Raw genomic sequence first — 19410 nt, 5'->3', positions numbered from 1 at the left:
CCAAAGTTTCTATACACAGTCATAGCAGATCTAGGGCACAGAGAGATAGCGAGGGGAGGGGGAAGGCAGATGGCAGGACAAACAAAGTCAAATCTTAAAATGGTGTCAAAGTAGGTTTTTTAGCAATACTGTTGCAGTTTCAAGCTCTATTCATACAGTAAAGATTTTTCCAGGAAATTCAAAGAATTCTAGCTCGGTCAACATACACCAAAGCAAGAAAGGATTACTATATATATATATATATATATATATATATATATATATATATATATATATATACACACACACAGAATGTGAGTGATAAATACAGAATTAAAACAGCCCTGTTTTTTCTCCTTTTAGCTTCTTCACTTCAGACATGGCCGCTGCTCGACAACTCTACGGTTCTTTTTCTCTTTTATTTCAAACTTCTGTGTTCACCACACGTTCAAAGCTTTCTTTCTCCCACATGAAACCAATTAAAATACTAATTGATGACCAAGCTTGTAGTGTTCGATACAATTCAGCTTTAAGTCAAAACGTCACAAAAAGAAAGAGACATGATCCACAACTGGCTCACAGATGTACAGATGGATATGAGTCCCTATCCTAAAGCATCCTGCCTGTTTGATGTACAGATAGATATGAGTCCCTATCCTAAAGCATCCTGCCTGTTTGATGTACAGATAGATATGAGTCCCTATCCTAAAGCATCCTGTCTGTGATGTACAGATAGATATGAGTCCCTATCCTAAAGCCTCCTGTCTGTTTGATGTACAGATAGATATGAATCCCTATCCTAAAGCCTCCTGTCTGTTTGATGTACAGATAGATATGAATCCCTATCCTAAAGCATCCTGCCTGTGATGTACAGATAGATATGAATCCCTATCTTAAAGCATCCTGCCTGTTTGATGTACAGATGGATATGAGTCCCTATCCTAAAGCATCCTGCCTGTTTGATGTACAGATGGATATGAATCCCTATCTTAAAGCCTCCTGTCTGTTTGATGTACAGATAGATATGAATCCCTATCCTAAAGCATCCTGCCTGTGATGTACAGATAGATATGAATCCCTATCCTAAAGCATCCTGCCTGTGATGTACAGATAGATATGAATCCCTATCCTAAAGCATCCTGCCTGTTTTGCCACAATAGTAACAGTAAACCCTACCATTTTTCAACCCAGACAGGCTCCAATGCTCCGATGCAGGACAAGCATTTTTGCCCCAGGACCGGGGGTACTTTAACGTGTTTTGCTTGGTATATTTTGACTGACAGTCATGGAGTATACAATTAGACTCTCCTGTGGCAAGGCTGTGTGGAGGGAGGGGTTAAGAAAATGTTAGTGAACCCGACCAGTCCAGAAGAAACGCGAGGGGCAGGATGGGTGGTTGGGGGAGGGGGGTATGAGACAGAGGGGCAGGGTGTTCAGCAGCATCCCCCTCCAGCCTGTTGGCCCCCCTGGCTACCGGAGAGTGTGGAGTTGGTGGCAGCGTGCTGGGGCCCAATCTTAATGCCGTTAGCCTGCCGAGACAGAACCACAACACAATGCAACCGGTTAGTCAGGAAAATGGAACGTGATGATGGTCAGGTGTGGGTTGACGATTTAGAGTTTGAGTTTCTGGGGTGGATGAAATAGATATAACAAGAAATATCAATGGTGACAAATTCTCTTTGGCTCAATCACATGCACACTCTTTTGTAAGCATCTCTCCCACACACACCAGCAAGTGGCACTTTCATCCACTGCCCCACTTTCATCTCTCCAGCCCTTTAGTGGCTGAAGAGAACACAGAGTGGCTAAAAGGCATCACTCCACTATGAGCCTGTGCTGCTGTGGCTTTAAGCAGTAGTAGCTATTAAGTCAACTCTGAATCGTTCTAAATCACATTTATAGTGTTCAGGGAAGAGGAGAAGGGTGGAGAAGGGGGGGGGGTTCTCACGACGCCTGCCAGCAAGCGACGGGAATTCTGACCAGGGCTTCCCCCTTCGTCAGTCAGCTGATGCGGTTTGGACCGTGTGCCTGGCCTCACTTTCCCCTCCCCCCCTTTTTTACCCTTTACTACCCCTCTAAAAGAAAGCATACCCAATGGCTGATCAGGGGCTCGCCTCCTTCACGCTGGCTGTAACCTTGTGGGATGTGAGGAATTTATGCACTGGCCAGCAGCCAGTGAGAGAGGGAAGGAGAGAGGGAGGGGAGAAGGGAAAAACAGTGGAAGTTTTGCTTGGCTCTGCAGACTGGAATCTGCTCTGCTTCTTCTTGCCTTCCTTTAGAGGAGAGAGAAGGGGTGTGGGCCGCTACAAATAAGCTAAAGTGGAGGGGCTGCCTCGAAAATATGAATATGGGTGCAGTGTCTCCTAGGAGCATGTGACTACGTAACAGCGTAAGCTAACACAATGACTTTCTGGCCTTCAAATTGGCCTTTTTTCCAATAGGATTTATCCAACGTCTGCTCTGTCAAGGTTTTATCCTCTTCACTCTGTTTATGACGTAGGCTTAGGGCACTACGAAGGGAGCAAGGGCGTTTGACCACTTGGCCATATCTCAGTTGATGACTTAAAACTAAGAAGTCAAGCCATGTCAAGAAGATGGTCTTTGTCAAAGCTGCGGTGTACAAAATAGACACCAAATGGGTCTCTCCCATGTCAAATGACCTCATTGTTGATGTCGAAGACACCCTCCTGGATCTTCTCGTAGATCTCCTTCGCTGTGTTGATGAATGCCTGAAAAGAGAGAGTGCCTAGTTAGTATAGGATCAGAGCTGAAATCTACAACATCTAGACGTGACTGTTGAAATAACTGATAAACTCCCCTGCAAGATATCAAGCCTTGGACCAGTCAAACCATATACGTGGTTCTCGTTAACTGAATACGCTCTAAAAAGAGTGGGATTTACAGGAGTTTAGCCTCTGGATTGTTGCCACAAAAAATACATCTACAGCGCTCCGCTGTACAAACGACACAAGCAGACGTATAAACAGAGCCTTAGATTTAGCCTGAATGTACAGCATGGTAGGCCTTATATAATCATTACCTTATGTACACCTCAAAAGCTAGACTAGTCCAGGGTGCCCATCTATAGTAAATACTGCCTGTAATTCAGCTTTTTACCACAGAGGGAGGCCTGCTTTAGAATCTGGAAACAAATGTCCACCTCAGGTTAGCTCAGGAGGCTCCGGCCTGATCGGGTCCCCTCTAACCTCTTCACACATGAAAATGTTTAACAGCAACAGATTGGTTTCCCTCAGCCAAGGCAGGGCTCCCCCACCTGGCCATGGAGGCCCAGGGCATAACCCAGGGACCCAGTATTAGCCTCAACACATTACTCTCCATATAGTGCATACGGTAGTAGCACGGGTGCCTGATTGGCATTCGGCTGTTGCTTAGGACAGGAGAGCAGAGGTTATGAATGTAGGCGATGTACATGTCACTGTGAGGGAGAGGGGGACAAATGGAGATCGAGGAGGAGAGGTATCGGGAGGATTCAGGGGACACTAATGAGACAAATTAATCATATCAGGGGTTTCTGCTGGGGGAGGGGTTATATAAACCAGTCTCCCCCTGCCTTAAAGCCTCAGAGAGCCTGGCTACCCAGCACACTGAAGAACAGATGTGCATGTGTGCGTTGGAGTGTTTGAGCAAGAGAGGTGGGTATATTAATAGGCAAACGTGTCAGTGTGAGAAAATGCTGACAAACAAACACAGTACAGTGTGAGCTGGTGGTACCTCTTCTACGTTGGATGCGGTCTTGGCGGAGGTCTCCATGAAGATAAGGCCGTGCTCTCTGGCGAAGGCCTCTCCCTCCTCTTTCTTTACCTCTCTCCTGGACTCCAGGTCACTATGGGGAAACCGCCACACACATTCAGTATTTCACACACATTACCATAGACCTGTTATGCTAGCATGGTGTTGTGTGTCTGTGTTTTATTGCAAATTATCTGTTAATTCATTCTGTTACGTTTTCCAGTAAGGAGATATGTCATTAACTAGAGGAGACACGAGCACACAGGGAGCAGGGCTGTGAACTGGGTGGGTGTATCTCAATTGTCAAAGATGGCTTCCTCACACTTTTTCCTTTCCTTCATTTGAAAGCAAAGAAAACAAAGCATCCACCATTTAGACTTGACATAACCCACGCTTTCAGATAAGTATGGACAAAGACAAAATGAAGAAAGGATGCCATTTCAGACCTTTGAGGCATAGCCTGTTTAGTAGCCATGACAACCATGACTAGGTTGTTTGGTAAACATGAATCTGACCTCTTGTTCCCAATGAGCATGATGACCATGTTGGAGTTGGAATGTTGGCGAGCGTCCTCTAACCAGGTTGTCAAGTGGTTGAAGGTGTCCCTTCTAAACAAAAACGGTTGAGCAACACTTAACATAAGAACAATACATTTTCCTTTCCTAGTAAACTAATGCATAAACATGTCCTTCATTAGGTGAATGTAGGTCCCTTTTGTAACAACAGTTGACCCACATGAGCAAAATAAGGGCATTGGGGCGGGAGATTAAATTACACCCAAAATATATTATACAAACAAATCTCAGTGGCTCCAACTATTGTTAAACTGAACGAACTGGATAAGAAAACTACATTTCCTTACCTCCTGAACAAACTAACATATATATTTAACATTTGTCAAGAGCAATAGTCATGTCCTAAATCCTAGGGTAGACCTAGTGGCCAAAGTGTTTACATAGATAAGGCCTGGGGAGAAAATGGCCGCCAGACTGACCTTGTGATGTCATACACGAGCAGGGCGCCAGCTGCCCCTCTGTAGTAAGACCGGGTGATGGAGCGGAAGGACTCTTGGCCGGCCTGACACACACACACACACACACACACACACACACACACACACAATTAGTGCCAAAGACAAACAGACATAGTACACAAACAGACGCTCTGTTAAAGCAAAGACAAAGTTCAGCACAGAAGCATAGTAACCCATAGAAAGGATACAAACAAGAGCCAGCAGTACTTCAAAGCAGTAGTAGTAAGCTGAACAAAGCAACTACTCTTAAAGGAGTCTTACTTCAAGTGCTCAAGGGTGTGTTGGACAAAATACCAACACAGATGTACTGTGTTACTAGGGTCAGGGGTTCTTCTGAAAAACTCCTGGCCCGAGCCATGTTTTACTCATGCATGTCCTGCCTAGTGCCTACTACACTCCTCCAGTCCAGGCTTTCCAGTAGCTTTCCTCTAATCCATATACATTCCCAACACCATTGATATTCCTAACCGGAGAGCCAAGCCTCCTGATTTTCCCTGTGCAGAGAGGCAGAGCACAGGCAAACCCTTGTCACTGTGTACAAAAGGCTCCTCTCTTTCTCTGCATCCCATACCTGACTGACTGAGTCCTCATAAACAAGGGGCCCATTGTGTTCCACTATAGCCCACAATACAACATTCTACCCCTCTCCCCACACTCAGTGTTGGGTTAAAACAGCAGGCAGGCAGACCAGACCTGTCGATAGATGCCATTGTCAGCAGCTTATAAAATGGCTTCCCTGTTCCCTGGCTAGCAGCCGTTGTACCTTGGCCTACTCTACTCTGTTCTACCTCAATTCTGGCCTGGCAGCAGGTGAGTGAGAGCCAGGCAGCCCAGCACTGCAGCACATTTGAATTCAATAAGGCCCAGTCAGTGAGTCAGTGGCAACAGTCCCCCCCGAGGCAGCTGCTAACATTGGAGCTAATGGAGGCCATTGTGAATAAATGATGAATGACACCTTTATGCCTGCCATCTGCCGGATCTCAAAGGTTACAGGAAGGCCAGAAATGCAGATTTTGGCTATTACATCACTCCTAGGGCAGGCAGTACCTCCCTACTCCTCCTCCTGTGCTCACACACACACCACACACACACACACACACACACACACACACACACACTGATACAGCTACACAGACGGTACACACGCCCTGTGTTTGATTTGAACTCTGTCTTGGCAGGGTGGACATGTAGTGGTCTGGGGATGGAAGCTAAACCACAGATCATTCTAATAGAGAGTGTATATTCATAGTGGTGTTTCGAAAATATAAAAGTGAAATTGTCATTTCTCAAAATGCCAGCTAGAGTCCCGTGTGGCTCAGTTGGTAGAGCATGGTGTTTGCAACGCCAGGGTTGTGGTTTCGATTCCCACGGGGGACCAGTACGGGGGGAATAAAATGTATGAAATGTATGCATTCACTACTGTAAGTCGCTCTGGATAAGAGCATCTGCTAAATGACTAAAATGTAAATGTAGATTACCAAAGTGCCCAATCAAACGTTGCCATTCTTATCCCCCTTGGTATCCATTTTTGCTGAATTCCAGCCCTACCTTTTCATCAACCAAAATGCACCTGTGTTGCCATGTGGCCTAGTAAGCACACAGCAGCTGGCTCGGCCTGAAGGTCAAAAAGCCTATAGGGCCTCAACTTGCACCATCCATGAGAATTACTGCTGAGAGAGTCTATTCTTATTTATAGAACTGTGTCTCCCCCTACATGCCAATAGACATACTACACTAACACCAAGATCACCATATCCTGTAGTGTTCATATTTCCTCAGCACAGTCAGTAGGGCACTATAAAATCTGCGTTAAGTAGAAAATGGACAAAATCATGGAAGCCAAACCTTAAAATGGAATTCAACAATATATTAAACTTGAAATTAATACATTTGCCCAAGTTAATCACATGACATGAACAAACTGCATCAGTGATTTGTATTTTCCTGCAACAGCACAGGAATGCCTGTGTGCGTGTGTGTGTGTGTGTGCGGTGCGCGCGTATGCCTACACTTTATGTAACCGTCAGTGATGATACTGATCGATATGATAGTTTTCATCAATCCAGTGCCAAATTGTTTTTGCACACCCCAAACAATTAAAATAAATATATATTTTTCCTAGACCACAAAAGTCTCGTGATGTGGTTTAAGCAGTGTTGCGGACTTAAAGAACTACAAATTGGATGTTCTATATATTTTTTAAAGTATGATTTTGAGAGCAAAACAAATAAATAAAAAGAAATCTAGAAAAACAAAAATGGGGAAAAAATATGGAATTTGGGAAAATTCTAAAAGAAAAAAATCAGGCCAAAAAAATGTAAACAGCTTTTAATGGGCCCTAGCAAAGCACAGGGAATCCCACAGAATTAACAGTAGGGCACACTGAGAAACCCTAATTAACACTTCAATCTTCACTCCTAATTAGGGATGTTAAATGGTTAACGGCTAATTGGTTAGGCACCGAAAACACATTTGACTGGTCATGCTTATCAGTCTATAGGTTAATTTGCATAATTTAGTGTAATTAAAAATTGCGGTGTGTGTTTGTTAGCCATCATGCATCTTATTTATCACATGCGCACAGCATACAGAGCCTAGTTTGAGGAGCGGAATAGCCTATCAAATCAAACACCAATTTATTCGTCACATGCTTCGTAAACAAGAGGTGCAGACTAGCAGTGAAATGGTTACATACAGAGCCTTCTCAACAATTCAGAGAAAAGACAATAGAAAACACGTAATAATAAAAGTAAACAATAAGTAACGATAACATGGCTTTATACACGGGGTACCATTCCTGAGTTGATGTGCAGAGGTACGAGATAATTGAGGTAGGTATGTACATATAACTAGGAATAAAGTCACTAGGCAACAGGACAGAAACAGTAGCAGCAGCATATGTGATGAGTCAAAAGAGTGAGTGCAAAAAGGATCAATGCAGACAGTTAAATAGTTAACCAATAGCTACCCGGAATATTTAACAGTCTTATGGCTTGGGGATAGAAGCTGTTCAGGGTCCTGTTGGTTCCAGACTTGGTGCATTGGTACCGCTCGCCGTGCGGTAGCAGAGAGAATAATCTATGACTTGAGCAGCTGCTCAAAAAGCTGGTACTGGACTGAAACGTGCTTTTGTAAGCCCAGGCAGTAAGCAACAAATAATTCTAAAATGCAATCGCATGTTAAACTGTTTTGACGGCCACGATTAAAAAGAGCTATTATTTTTATTTCTCAATCTCAACTGGTAATTAAAGCGCGCCTCCCATTTGTTATTCGAGTGCATAGGCCATAGTGAACAGTAGGCAGGCTATCAGCGTGTCACCACCACTTTGCAACGTGAGCTTGAGGCAGTGATTGTTTGAAACCTGAACGTTTGACTTTACTTCATATTATAAGTAATGTCTTACCATGCTTCAAAGTAGCCTAGCCGAAATCCAGCCACAGAAACATGGAGGCAGTTATTTTATAAAAAGACTTCCTCATGACATCAAACCAGCATTTCTCTGCTGTTCTATTGGTTTTACATCAACTTTTGTTGTCCAGAAGCCAAAGGCACAATCCTAGTCATATTAGCAACTCATCCCAGTGGTTATTAGATTCCCCTGCTTTCTAACAGACATATTTATTATGGAACTGCTCTCATTATGTGTACTGTTTAGAACAGTGTCTTCCTGTAAATTGCATTTCGGTAAATGTTTTAAAAATACGTTTTATTTGCTGCTTCATTACAGGAGTTGAATGTTCAATAATAGACTATAGCCTTTTGACCTCATGACGATAGGCTTGCTATTGTTGCATGTCTCCATTTATTGCTTCATGAAAAATGTCCGGTCCTTGTATGCATGCACAGTACTGTATTTTCTGTTGGTCACATCATTTTACTGTTTGGAAAGAATGTAACCGTTTGTTGACTGGTTAATGAGGGTCAGTTAGTATGCAACCAAAAATATTTCAAAATAGAAAACCTCAGCTTTGTCATTGTGAGAAGTTATTTGGGAAGAGGAGGGTGAAACATGTGAACAGCAAACTGACACAAATGCTGTTGTGTAGAGCTCTGTCATTCTTCTCTTTACAAGGCAAGCAACATGTCCATAGTGACATAAAATGGTGATACACATGCTGAACAAAACGTCAATAGCATGTACTGCATGTTGAAAAGAAAACCTATTTTCCCCAGGTGTACAAGATTCCAATGACTCCAAGATTTAAAAATCTCCTCATCACTGATAAGATACAGATGTACCAAAGAGTATTCTGAGAAACTCATGATTAGTCGACCCCTGATAAGTGCACTTGAGATGGGCCAAGTATAAACTGTTTAATTGGCAGAATAAACCTGTATCACTTCAACAGTACATTGACTACATTCTTTATAATTGAACTGCATGCAGTAGTTGATAACTTAACTGATGAGAACTGTCCCACACTGCTGCATGTATCAGGAGTCGACTGTGTCGTGTGTTCAGATAAAGAATCATATCTGTTCAATGTGCAACAGGGCAGGTATCTTACCGTGTCCCAGATCTGCAGCTTGATCTGTTTACCATCTATGGTGATCATCCGCGCCCCAAACTCCACACCTGGGAAAGACACACCCACCACAAGGACACAGTCAGTCTACAACTCACTTACATTAAAAAACGAACACCAAGATTCAATGGAAATCATGAATGGTTAGTACTATATGGGATCCTTGGGACGTCCCTACCCTAAACATTTTAAATGTCAACTTCAATGACTCTGGTCAGAGTGTAACCTGGCCAGGTCATGTGGTATGGTAAAAACATTGGCGCTAATCATGAGGTGTAATCCTAAACTCCAAACGAACTTTAACCACTAGCCTTATTAACCATAACCCACTAACCCTAACCACCTAGACCATGGTTGCCCTAGCACTACACAGCTGATTAAAATAATGAAAGATTGATGATGAGTTGGTTATTTGAATCAGCTGTGTAGTGCTAGGGCAAAAAACAAAACATGCCCCCAGGGGGGCCCCCAGGACTGGGTTTGGGAAACCCTGGTCTAGAACACCTCCCCTGCTTCCACCACAGAAACACCCTAAAAGCCTATGGTGAATAATGGTTAGCACTGACACAGTGTAGTAGACGAGACAAACACACTGGCCAAACATTAAATGATTAATAAAATAGTCAAAAAAACAGAATTCAATTGTTGCCAGTAACACAGCGCAGTCACTAACCCTCTTGATAACATTTTACTCGACCTAGCAGAGCTGATTTGTGTTAAGAGTGAGGTGTTCTGTTATTCATGTCTGGAAGTAGCTAGCAAGCTAAAATAAAATGAATCTCCCTCATCGTCAGAGGTTAGAGCAGAGATGAAAATCCTTAAGAAATTAATTAACACAAGGGCAGGGCGTGACATTAACGCTTGTCCACTTGCCTGGGGCAGCAACAAAAAAAGTTGTCCGATATGGAGATCACAATATGGAACCAATTATGCTGCGCCGATCAGAACTGGAACAAAGCCTTTACACCCAGTAGCTCTCCAGATGGAGGGTTGACGGATCACATGTGTTTTATACAGTAGCATATCAGTGCAGTATTTAACTTTGTGGGGGGGTAAGTGCCTTGCTCAAGGCACAACAGCAGGAGATATAATGCATGGGATCAGAGACCAGCAGCCTTACACTGTCAAGACCAGTGAAAATAATGAATGTTATTTTGTGAAGTGGGTCCTTGCATCATACAACACAATTTGTCACCTTTTTGGCCCATGGTGTTATAACTTTTCTTGGGGAGGAGGGGCAAGTGGCTAAAAAAGTTAATGTGAAGCTCTGGACGTGGAGATGTGAGCCGAGCACAGATGATTTGATCGAGGTCCATCCAGTGCAGCTAGGCAGTGCAGAGGCAGGATACAGTCCTTGTTAAACGTTATAATGAATATAGAGGAGCCTTACCGATAGTGAGGTCGTGTACCGGCTGAAACCGCTTGTCTGTGAACTGTAATAATAGGCATGATTTCCCCACACCTGTAAAACAAACATGCACAGTTAAACAGAGGCACACACAGGAACAAATAGGCACTCTGTCTGCATAACTAACATAATTTAGCCAGTCACACACACGTTGGAAAACCAACAACACATCTGGTCGCACACACACATTAAAGAAGTTGAATCCCAGTCTTTGATATGATGTGTCAGAGAACAAAAAAATGACATCATGAGGGTAATTTAATGAGATAAAAATGTCAGACTGTATCAGGTCCTACAGCCCTCTGACTACACCCACAATGGTAAAGAAGCTCATAGTCAGTCCTGCTGAAGCCAAGACGCTTGTCAAACAAGTAGAAATCTGGTTGTCATTTGTTTCTGGAGTAGGTAAAGGATGCATCGAAACACATTCAGGGTCAGATAGTTTTATTCCCTCAATGGTTCAGAGTGGGATAGTGTTATCCGATCCGAGATCAGTGGTTAAGAAGAGCCATTTTGCCCTCAAGCTTGTTTCTTTAGGAGGACCTGTGTTCGAGGCACTGTCAACATGATGATGAAGCTCCTGATAGGGATGGACATTTTATCAAAAATATCAACCCACAAATGTGGTTGTTTGGTGTGATGAAACAAAGATATTCCTAGGTAGCACTGACCATAATAAATGCAATAATTAGCTCCAGTAATTAACTCCATTTATTACAAAGTAGACCTAAATATAATGTGTGGCGTGCGCCTGTGTTAAAAAAAGATATACGTAAAACGTGACAATGAAACACACTGCCATACAGTGAAGGAGAGGCCTGTGAAAACATGTGTCCAGCACTGCATGGTTATAATGCAAACAGGTGAAACCTTTAGGACACCAGAGAAGGCTATCATTAGTGTTTCTATGGGTTACCACCACTGTTGCTAGGCAGGGGAGCTAGGGTGATAGAAGACATCATGAGAAGGATGTAACAAAACAAAGCTATGTCACCCTTTTAACTGTGTACCTGCTAGCCAATCAGCCTCTAGCGCTGGATAGATAGTCCATCTGGTTCTTTAGTGGTCAGGTCATTATCTTAAAGCAACAGCAATTAGACAGGGCTGCCAAATCAAAGACTAGCCTAATTACACCCCCCCCCACCCCCAATCACTAATTGAAATACTGCATTTGATTGGGCAGGAAGAGATGTACAACTGGATTTTGATTCAGGTGAAAACTAAGGTGTATGGTATGGAGGCTGAGAAAAAAATGCATCCTTTTGGATAGGGGTTTCTCAACTATCACCTCGTCTAGCCAAGTTACCAACCACAGCGTAGACTATATCTAACTGCTTGAACAGCTGGGATAGCCATATCTAAACAGCAAAGTCATGTAGAATGTGAGTGAGTAATGTGAAAACACTGAATGATCAACAGCTTGGGTTGCAGGGGGTCACGATGGCCCCCAGTGAAGCCAGGGCGATGACAGGTCTGCAGTGTTGCAACAAGGGCTGTGACGATACCAGTATCGCAAAAACAAAATCCATGGCAGAAATGAAAACAAAGCAGACCAAACTCTTTGGTCCTTTAAAAGCCTACCTTATGTAAAATATTGTGTGCTATAGTTTAGAAAATAAATAAGTGTGACTCTGGATTACATTTACATTTGAGTCATTTAGCAGACGCTCTTATCCAGAGCGACTTACAGTAGTGAATGCATACATTTTATACATTTTTATTTTCCTGTGCTGGCCCCCTGTGGGAATCGAACCCACAACCCTGGTGTTACAAACACCATGCTCTACCAACTGAGCTACACATGATGTTTGTTTCCACATTAGGGCTGTTTTTCTTGAAGTGTAATCCCTTCTTGTTTTCTTTCCTAGCCACAATACTAACGAATATCGTGATACTGGTATCGTCCTGCCCCTACTAATTATACAAATAAAACAAGGGGAAAAACTGCACTGACAGATTTGTACTCCTAAATGCTGACTGCTGTTTTGGGTTGGAAATGTCTCCAGTTTGAAACAAGCATCATATGATATGCGGTCCTGTAAACAAATAGTCTGGTTCAAGTAAAATTCTGCCCTTTCATCTCAGAGAAATGCAGGGGAGCATGCTGGTTAATCTGTTATTGGCCTTCCTGTAAACAGGGTACACTTCCCTTCACTGATACTTTCAAACAGAGTAAACCACAGTAAATTGTTACTTTTAAAAAGGCAGCATGTACCCTTTGAATGTACCCTCCCTGGGTAAAATGCATAGCAAGCAGTGCTGCCATTAGGCTATTTCAACAAGGACCCGTGTTGAGCAATAGATGTATAACAGATCTAATCAAATAAGATGATACACATAGTTGTACTATTTTTGATAAACAAGTATCTACGTCGCCTGCTTCTAATGCAACCTGCAATAAATTATCTGGACAAAAATGTAGGTTGGCTTTGGCAGCATCCACAATATTTGGGGAACCTACTCAGTCCGCCTCGTCTAGGTAAACAAACGACAGTGAACTGCTTAACTTCATTACCATAACACCCGTGTAAAAGTACATTATGTCAGGTTAACAACACGAGCATAAACACCTAGACAGCTAAACTAGAATGCTGCCGTAGTAGGCAACCGTACAAAAATGTATTTAAAACGCCATTTCGAGGGAGGGCGCTTGATGCTTGTGGCCTAGCAATACAACCGCGCAAAAAAAGACAGCCAGCCCAAAACCTTGGCTTGACTCTGTCCAAGTGACTGACATAGTCAGTGCAAACGCCCATGTTGTAGAGAAGCTGTCAAACTAGCTGTTGTTTATGTCGCTGTAAACAGCTACTTTACCAACGTTAGCCTATTAGTTAGCAAGGTAACGTTAGGTAGCAAAGCTAGCTTAGCACCCCCACCCTCAGTGCACAACGGAAGGACAATAGGCAGTCGGCTTGTTGGATGTGTTGCTAAATTAACACGCTACTAGTTGACCACGACATTATGCGATGTAAGGTGGGAATTTGGTGGGGGGGTTATTTCACGTTAGTGACAAGCTATTAACGACGTTTGCAAGCGAGAAATCTATCAGTCATCCCACCTCTTGCGTCTCCGCTTTTACCACGTCATATTGGACTCTCCAACACTGCGGAAATAAAAGATAGCTGCTTGCTAACTATCGCTAACAATATTTGCTGCCATTGACTAGTGCTTACCTGTGTCTCCGATAATGATGTATTTGAAAAGGTATGCATATGCCATGGCCACTGGGTCCTGTGTCAACCTTCCTCTGCCGTTGTTTTGTGTAATTGAAACCGTATGAAAATGGTCTTTGTAAACGTCTCGGTAATCGTTAAAGCTTCGCCTTTCTAGCCTCCTTTCTCTCTTCGAAGGGAAGGAACAAATAACACCTCCAAGCTTCGGCTGAAAACGTCATACGTTCCGCCCTCGCCACGCAAGCTAAAAGCAATTATTCACCCCAGTTGCCACTGGTAGTAGGCTATTAATTTATGTTATGTCACTTAGACTCTTTAAAACAAATCTAAACCTGATTAACTAAACAATTTGCAAGACATGTAATTAATGTGCACATGATATAGCATAGCTGCTTAGACCTTCACAATCTGATGTAGGCCTAGTAGTCCTCGTTAACGCATTCCATTCTCTCCCAAGGAGCACCTGTAAATCCATTTGTTTTCATTCTTTGATAGTTGCTTGCAGATTATTTAACCCCTTATGACATGTCAATATGAATTTTATTGGGAGCAGAGAAGGGTCAGTGAAAGACACTCAAAAGGGGTGCATGATATGTCCAGCAGAACTGTTGGAGAGCAGAATGACAACGAGGTAAGTATTTTCTCTTTAACAGGAAATAGTTGATTACCAATGCAATGCATATTATGCTATTGTGTACATGACCATGAAGATACACAAATCAGGCTACTATTCTGGAACCCACTCAGACCTGTGATACCAGAAGTGCCCCATTACTTCAATATTTTTTCTTAATTGATTTGCCATTTCTTTTAAAATGCTGAAAACTCCACTTATGCATATGGGAAAACCCATTCTGGGCAAATGGCCTGTGGAACAAGAATAACAATTATTTACATCACAGCTACTTCAGCCATATGTTATATTACTGCAAAATAAAAGCTCTGCTATTGAAATGTATTAATTTTGGAAAGGCTGTCCAGAGTTTTACCTCAATTTTATTTAACTAGGCAAGTCAGTTAAGAACAAATTCTTATTTTCAATGACGGCCTAGGAACAGTTAGCCTTGTTCAGGGGCAGAACGACAGATTTGTACCTTGTCAGCTCAGGGATTTGAGCTTGCAACCTTTCAGTTACTAGTCCAACGCTCTAACCACTAGGCTACACTGCCGCCCCAATAGGGTAGAGTGCATGGGGCAAGTTTCTGCCTGCCAACCTGGGAGCAATCAAATGGCACAGCCTGTCTGCCAACCTGGGAGCAATCAAATGGCACAGCCTGTCTGCCAACCTGGGAGCAATCAAATGGCTCAGCCTGTCTGCCAACCTGGGAGCAATCAAATGTCACAGCCATTGGTGCCATGAGGGTGGTGTGGGCAAGGGAGCTGGCCAGGCCCCTGGCTTTGAGGCATTGTGATGGTCCTATTAAGGTACAGCATTGTAGGGTTTCTGCTGCCCCATAGACCTGCTGTAAGTGTTAAATATGTTAGCAGGAGATCACCAGAGAGAGCAATGACTGGCTGGCACAGTATTGGAGCAATATTCAACTGCTGTCATGGAGTAAGAATTCACTCCTTTGGAAAGACTGCCAGAGTTCCCCAGATACCCATTTGTCCCCACCAGCGGAGGAAGTGGAACAAGCTTGTTCTGTAAAACACATCAACATATTTTCAAAATTAGTGACATTCTCACATTGAAATTCAACAGTCATCAATTGATTTAAATTGATCTGATTAATTGGAGTGAATACCTCAGCATTGGGCTCACTTTTGTCGACCAACTCCGTATGGCCTGATCCCAGACAATCTGAGGGAGCAATGTGAATCAAGCCACAGAGAAGAAGATGAATCCACTGAAGTGTCTGTATAAAGAATATAAATAACAGGTTCTTTATGGAGTTGTCTTTGTCATCAGGCAGATGAAACTCTTTCTTTATGCCACCAATGACCCAGCTGATCCAGCCTCCACTGTTTGGTGATTTCTGTACTGCAGGGGTCTCGGGCTAATCTGCTTGGCCTCGGGTTGGTGGTGGTCATCCTATCAGGGTCCACAACATATCTACTTTGGATATCTGTGACAAATGGGAGAAGTCAGGAGACTCCGCTCATGTCACTACACAGAACAATCACTACTAGCTGACAGTAGGAGCATCTTGCTCTGATACTCTGTTACAGCCCAAAGTATAACAGCCTTACAACCATATGAATAGTAGCCATTCCTCCAAACAGCCAGTGTACCTGCACAGAGGAAGGGGATCCTCTCCACAGGTATCATTCCTCCACCACCACCACCACCACCACCACCTCCCATCATCCCCATGGTAGAAAAGGAAATACCCAGATTCTGCAATCAAATAAAATTTTATTTGTCACATACGCCGAATACAACAGGTGTAGACCTTACCGTGAAATGCTTACTTACGAGCCCTTAACCAACAATGCAGTTGAAGAAATAGATTTAAGAAAATATTTACTAAACAAACTAAAGTAAAAAATGTAATAAAAGTAACACAATAAAACAGAGTCAATGTGCGGGGGTACAGGTTAGCCAAGGTAATTTGTACATGTAGGTAGGAGTAAAGTGACTATGCATAGATAATAAACAGTGAGTAGCAGCAGTGTAAAAACAAAAGAGGGGGGGGGGGTCAATGTAAATAGTCCGGGTGGCCATTTCATTAATTGTTCACTATTCTGGGCGACTTTAACAACACCAGTCTGAGCCATGAGCTGTACAGTTACAAACAACTGTTGAAAGGCCACACAAGACATCCGAAAACTTTAGATCACTGTTACAACACCATCAAAGGAGCGTACCACGCTCCCCCCGCTCCCCCCTGGGGAACTCTGACCATGTGATGATCCAACTCATCCCCTTATACAGACAGAAACTGACAACCACCAAGCCTTTAAAAAAAACGGTGAGGAAATGGACCGGTGAGGCGATAGGGAAATTTAAGGACAGCCTGGAATCCAACGATTGGGATATTTTCAAAAATGACAATACCACAATTCACGACTTTTGACAGGGTCACATCTTACATCAATATCTGTGAGGAAAACTGTATTCCAACCAGCACTTTTGTCACATTCAGCAACGACAAACCCTGGTTCAATGCAGAGCTGAAAGGAGAGCTGAAAGGTCTATGCCCTGCCAAAGATAAGGCACATAGGAGTGGCATTAGGAGTGGTAATATGGACCATTACAGAGTGGCAAAGCAGCAACTGAATTGACAATGGACATTACAAGGAGAGGCTAGAACAACAACTCTCCACCCATGAATAAACAGATAAAAATGATTTTGGTTTAGGCATATGCTCTGGGGTCCTAGAATCTAATAACATCAAGACTGGACACTATATCATACATCATTTGTTGTATTTCTGTGATGTTTTAGCCTACTTCTCATTATTTCTAAATATTTCTGTGATTTCTTTTCTCCCATTATAGCTGTAACATGGTTGACCTTGACAAAGCCCTTGGCACCATTTTTTTGTGTGCTGTTGTGTAACCCAGTGCAGACCAGGTTAGGTTAGGTTGATTGATACCAGGTGTGATGAGACCTGGGTGCGGCTGCCCAGAGGAAGGAGCAGGTGAGAGGGAATAGGGAATTGGTTTTGGTGATTTGAGATCTAAGTTTGACTCAGTTTTTGCAGAATAATGTATAGTTTGATGCCCAATACTAAACTGTTACAAGGTGTTGTTTTGCTAATTTCCACATTTGCCAGCTCAACATGGATTGATAGAACCTGTGTATAGCGTTAGATCAGAGCTCCCTATGCTCTTGTTTAAACCTGGGGTAGCGTAGTATGTCAGCATTCCATAGCCTATAGGCCTATTCTTGTCTACTCTGAAAAAGAGATTTGCTAATCTCAATATGATTGAGGTGGCAGGTAGCCTAGCGGTTAGAGTGTTGGGCCAGTAACTGAAAGGTCAGCTGGGGGATTTGATCTAGCAACAAGGTAAAAATCTGTCGTTCTGCCCTGAACAAGACTGTTAACCCACTGTTCCTAGGCCGTCATTGTAAAAAAGAATGTGTTCTTAACTGGCTTGCCTAGTTAAATAAAAATTATCTCATTATTTGATAAATAGGCCTACTAATAAAGACTGGACACTTGAGATAGGCTTAAAACAAATAATGTAGGTTGTGATGTTTTACTTCTCATATTAAAATAAAACCTCAACATGCGCTTTTCCCTGCCCCGTATCAAGTGCCTGGCCTAGGCAACAAACATGAGCTGGTAGATTCCCATGCTGGAGAGGGGGAAATTTGTTTAAAACATTTAATTTCCAAGAGAATGTAAGTGTCATGATCTCACGGGGAATATATTCAAATTAGTGGATTCAGCTATTTCAGCCACACCCATTACTGAGCGGTGTAGAAAATTGAGCACACAGCCATGCAATCTCCATAGACAAACATTGACATTAGAATGGCCTTACTGAAAAGCTCAGTGACTTTCAACGTGGCACCGTCATAGGATGCCACCTTTCCAACAAGTCAGTTCATCAAATGTCTGCCCTGCTAGAGCTGCCCCGGTCAACTGTAAGTGCTGTTATTGTGAAGTGGAAACGTCTAGGACCAGCAACGGCTCAGCCGCGAAGTGGTAAGCCACACAAGTTCACAGAATGGGAGGAATAATGGTCTGGTGCTGTTTTTCATGGTTCGGGCTAGGCCCCTTAGTTCCAATTAAGGGAAATCTTAACGCTACAGCATACAATGCCATTCTATCTATCAATCAATCAAATGTTTTTATAAAGCCCTTTTTACCTCAGCCAATGTCACAAAGTGCTATACAGAAACCCAGTCTAAAACCCCAAACAGCAAGCAATGCAGATGTAGAAGCACAGTGGCTAGGAAAAACTCCCTAGAAAGGCAGAAACCTAGAGAGGAACCAGGCTAGGAGGGGTGGCCAGTCCTTTTCTGGCTGTGCCGGGTGGAGATTATAACAGTACATGGCCAAGATGTTCAAATGTTCATAGATGACCAGCAGGGTCAAATAATAATAATCACAGTGGTTGTAGAAGGTGCAACAGGTCAGCACCTCAGGAGCAAATGTCAGTTGCCTTTTCATAGCCGACCATTCAGAGTTAGAGACAGCAGGTGCGTTAGAGAGAGAGAGTCGAAACAGCAGGTCCGGGACAAGGTAGCACGTCCTGTGAACAGGTCAGGGTTCCATAGCCACAGGCAGAACAGTTGAAACTGGAGCAGCAGCACAACCAGGTGGACTGGAGACAGCAAGGAGTTATCAGGCCAGGTAGTCCTGAGGCAGGCCTCAGGTCCTCAGAGAGAAGAGAGAAAATAGAGAAAGAGAGAGAGTTAGAGGGAGCATACTTAATTTCACACAGAACACCGGATAAGACAGGATAAATACTCCAGATATAACAGACTGATCCTAGCCCCCGAAACATAAACTATTGCAGCATAAATACTGAAGGCTGAGACAGGAGGGGTCGGGAGACACTGTGGCCCCGTCCAACGATACCCCCAGTCAGGGCCAACCAGGCAGGATATAACCCCACCTACTTTGCCAAAACACAGCCCCCA

General features: G+C 43.2%; 1 protein-coding gene across 1 annotated transcript; it reads right to left on the bottom strand.

Moving 5' to 3' along the window:
* Nucleotides 1–343: 343 nt before the first annotated feature.
* LOC115169865 (ras-related protein Rab-2A) lies at nucleotides 344–14084 on the bottom strand. Its single transcript, XM_029725923.1, has 8 exons — nucleotides 13871–14084; nucleotides 10680–10751; nucleotides 9272–9339; nucleotides 4724–4806; nucleotides 4245–4337; nucleotides 3712–3823; nucleotides 2640–2708; nucleotides 344–1508 (listed from the first exon to the last, which is right to left on the bottom strand). The coding sequence occupies exons 1-8, from the start codon at nucleotides 13914–13916 to the stop codon at nucleotides 1413–1415; spliced, it is 639 nt and encodes a 212-aa protein (XP_029581783.1). The 5' UTR covers nucleotides 13917–14084; the 3' UTR covers nucleotides 344–1412.
* Between the last annotated feature and the right edge of the window lie 5326 nt (nucleotides 14085–19410).

This window comes from Salmo trutta, chromosome 31 (genome assembly GCF_901001165.1).
Source record: "Salmo trutta chromosome 31, fSalTru1.1, whole genome shotgun sequence".
Classification (NCBI taxonomy): domain Eukaryota; kingdom Metazoa; phylum Chordata; class Actinopteri; order Salmoniformes; family Salmonidae; genus Salmo; species Salmo trutta.
The sequence above is the reverse complement of the archived record's forward strand: the minus strand, read 5'-3'. Positions and strand labels throughout refer to the sequence as shown.

What these genes read in the sequence shown, in the direction of transcription:
- LOC115169865 (XM_029725923.1), bottom strand. Translation starts at nt 13,916, where the DNA reads ATGGCATATGCATACCTTTTCAAATACATCATTATCGGAGACACAG. An exon ending in AGCTGCAGATCTGGGACACG is followed by an intron (nt 4,807 to 9,271) that starts GTAAGATACCTG and finishes TGTGTGTGTCAG; the next exon opens with GCCGGCCAAGAGTCCTTCCG. An exon ending in TCTTCGACATCAACAATGAG is followed by an intron (nt 1,509 to 2,639) that starts GTCATTTGACAT and finishes CTGTCTCGGCAG; the next exon opens with GCTAACGGCATTAAGATTGG.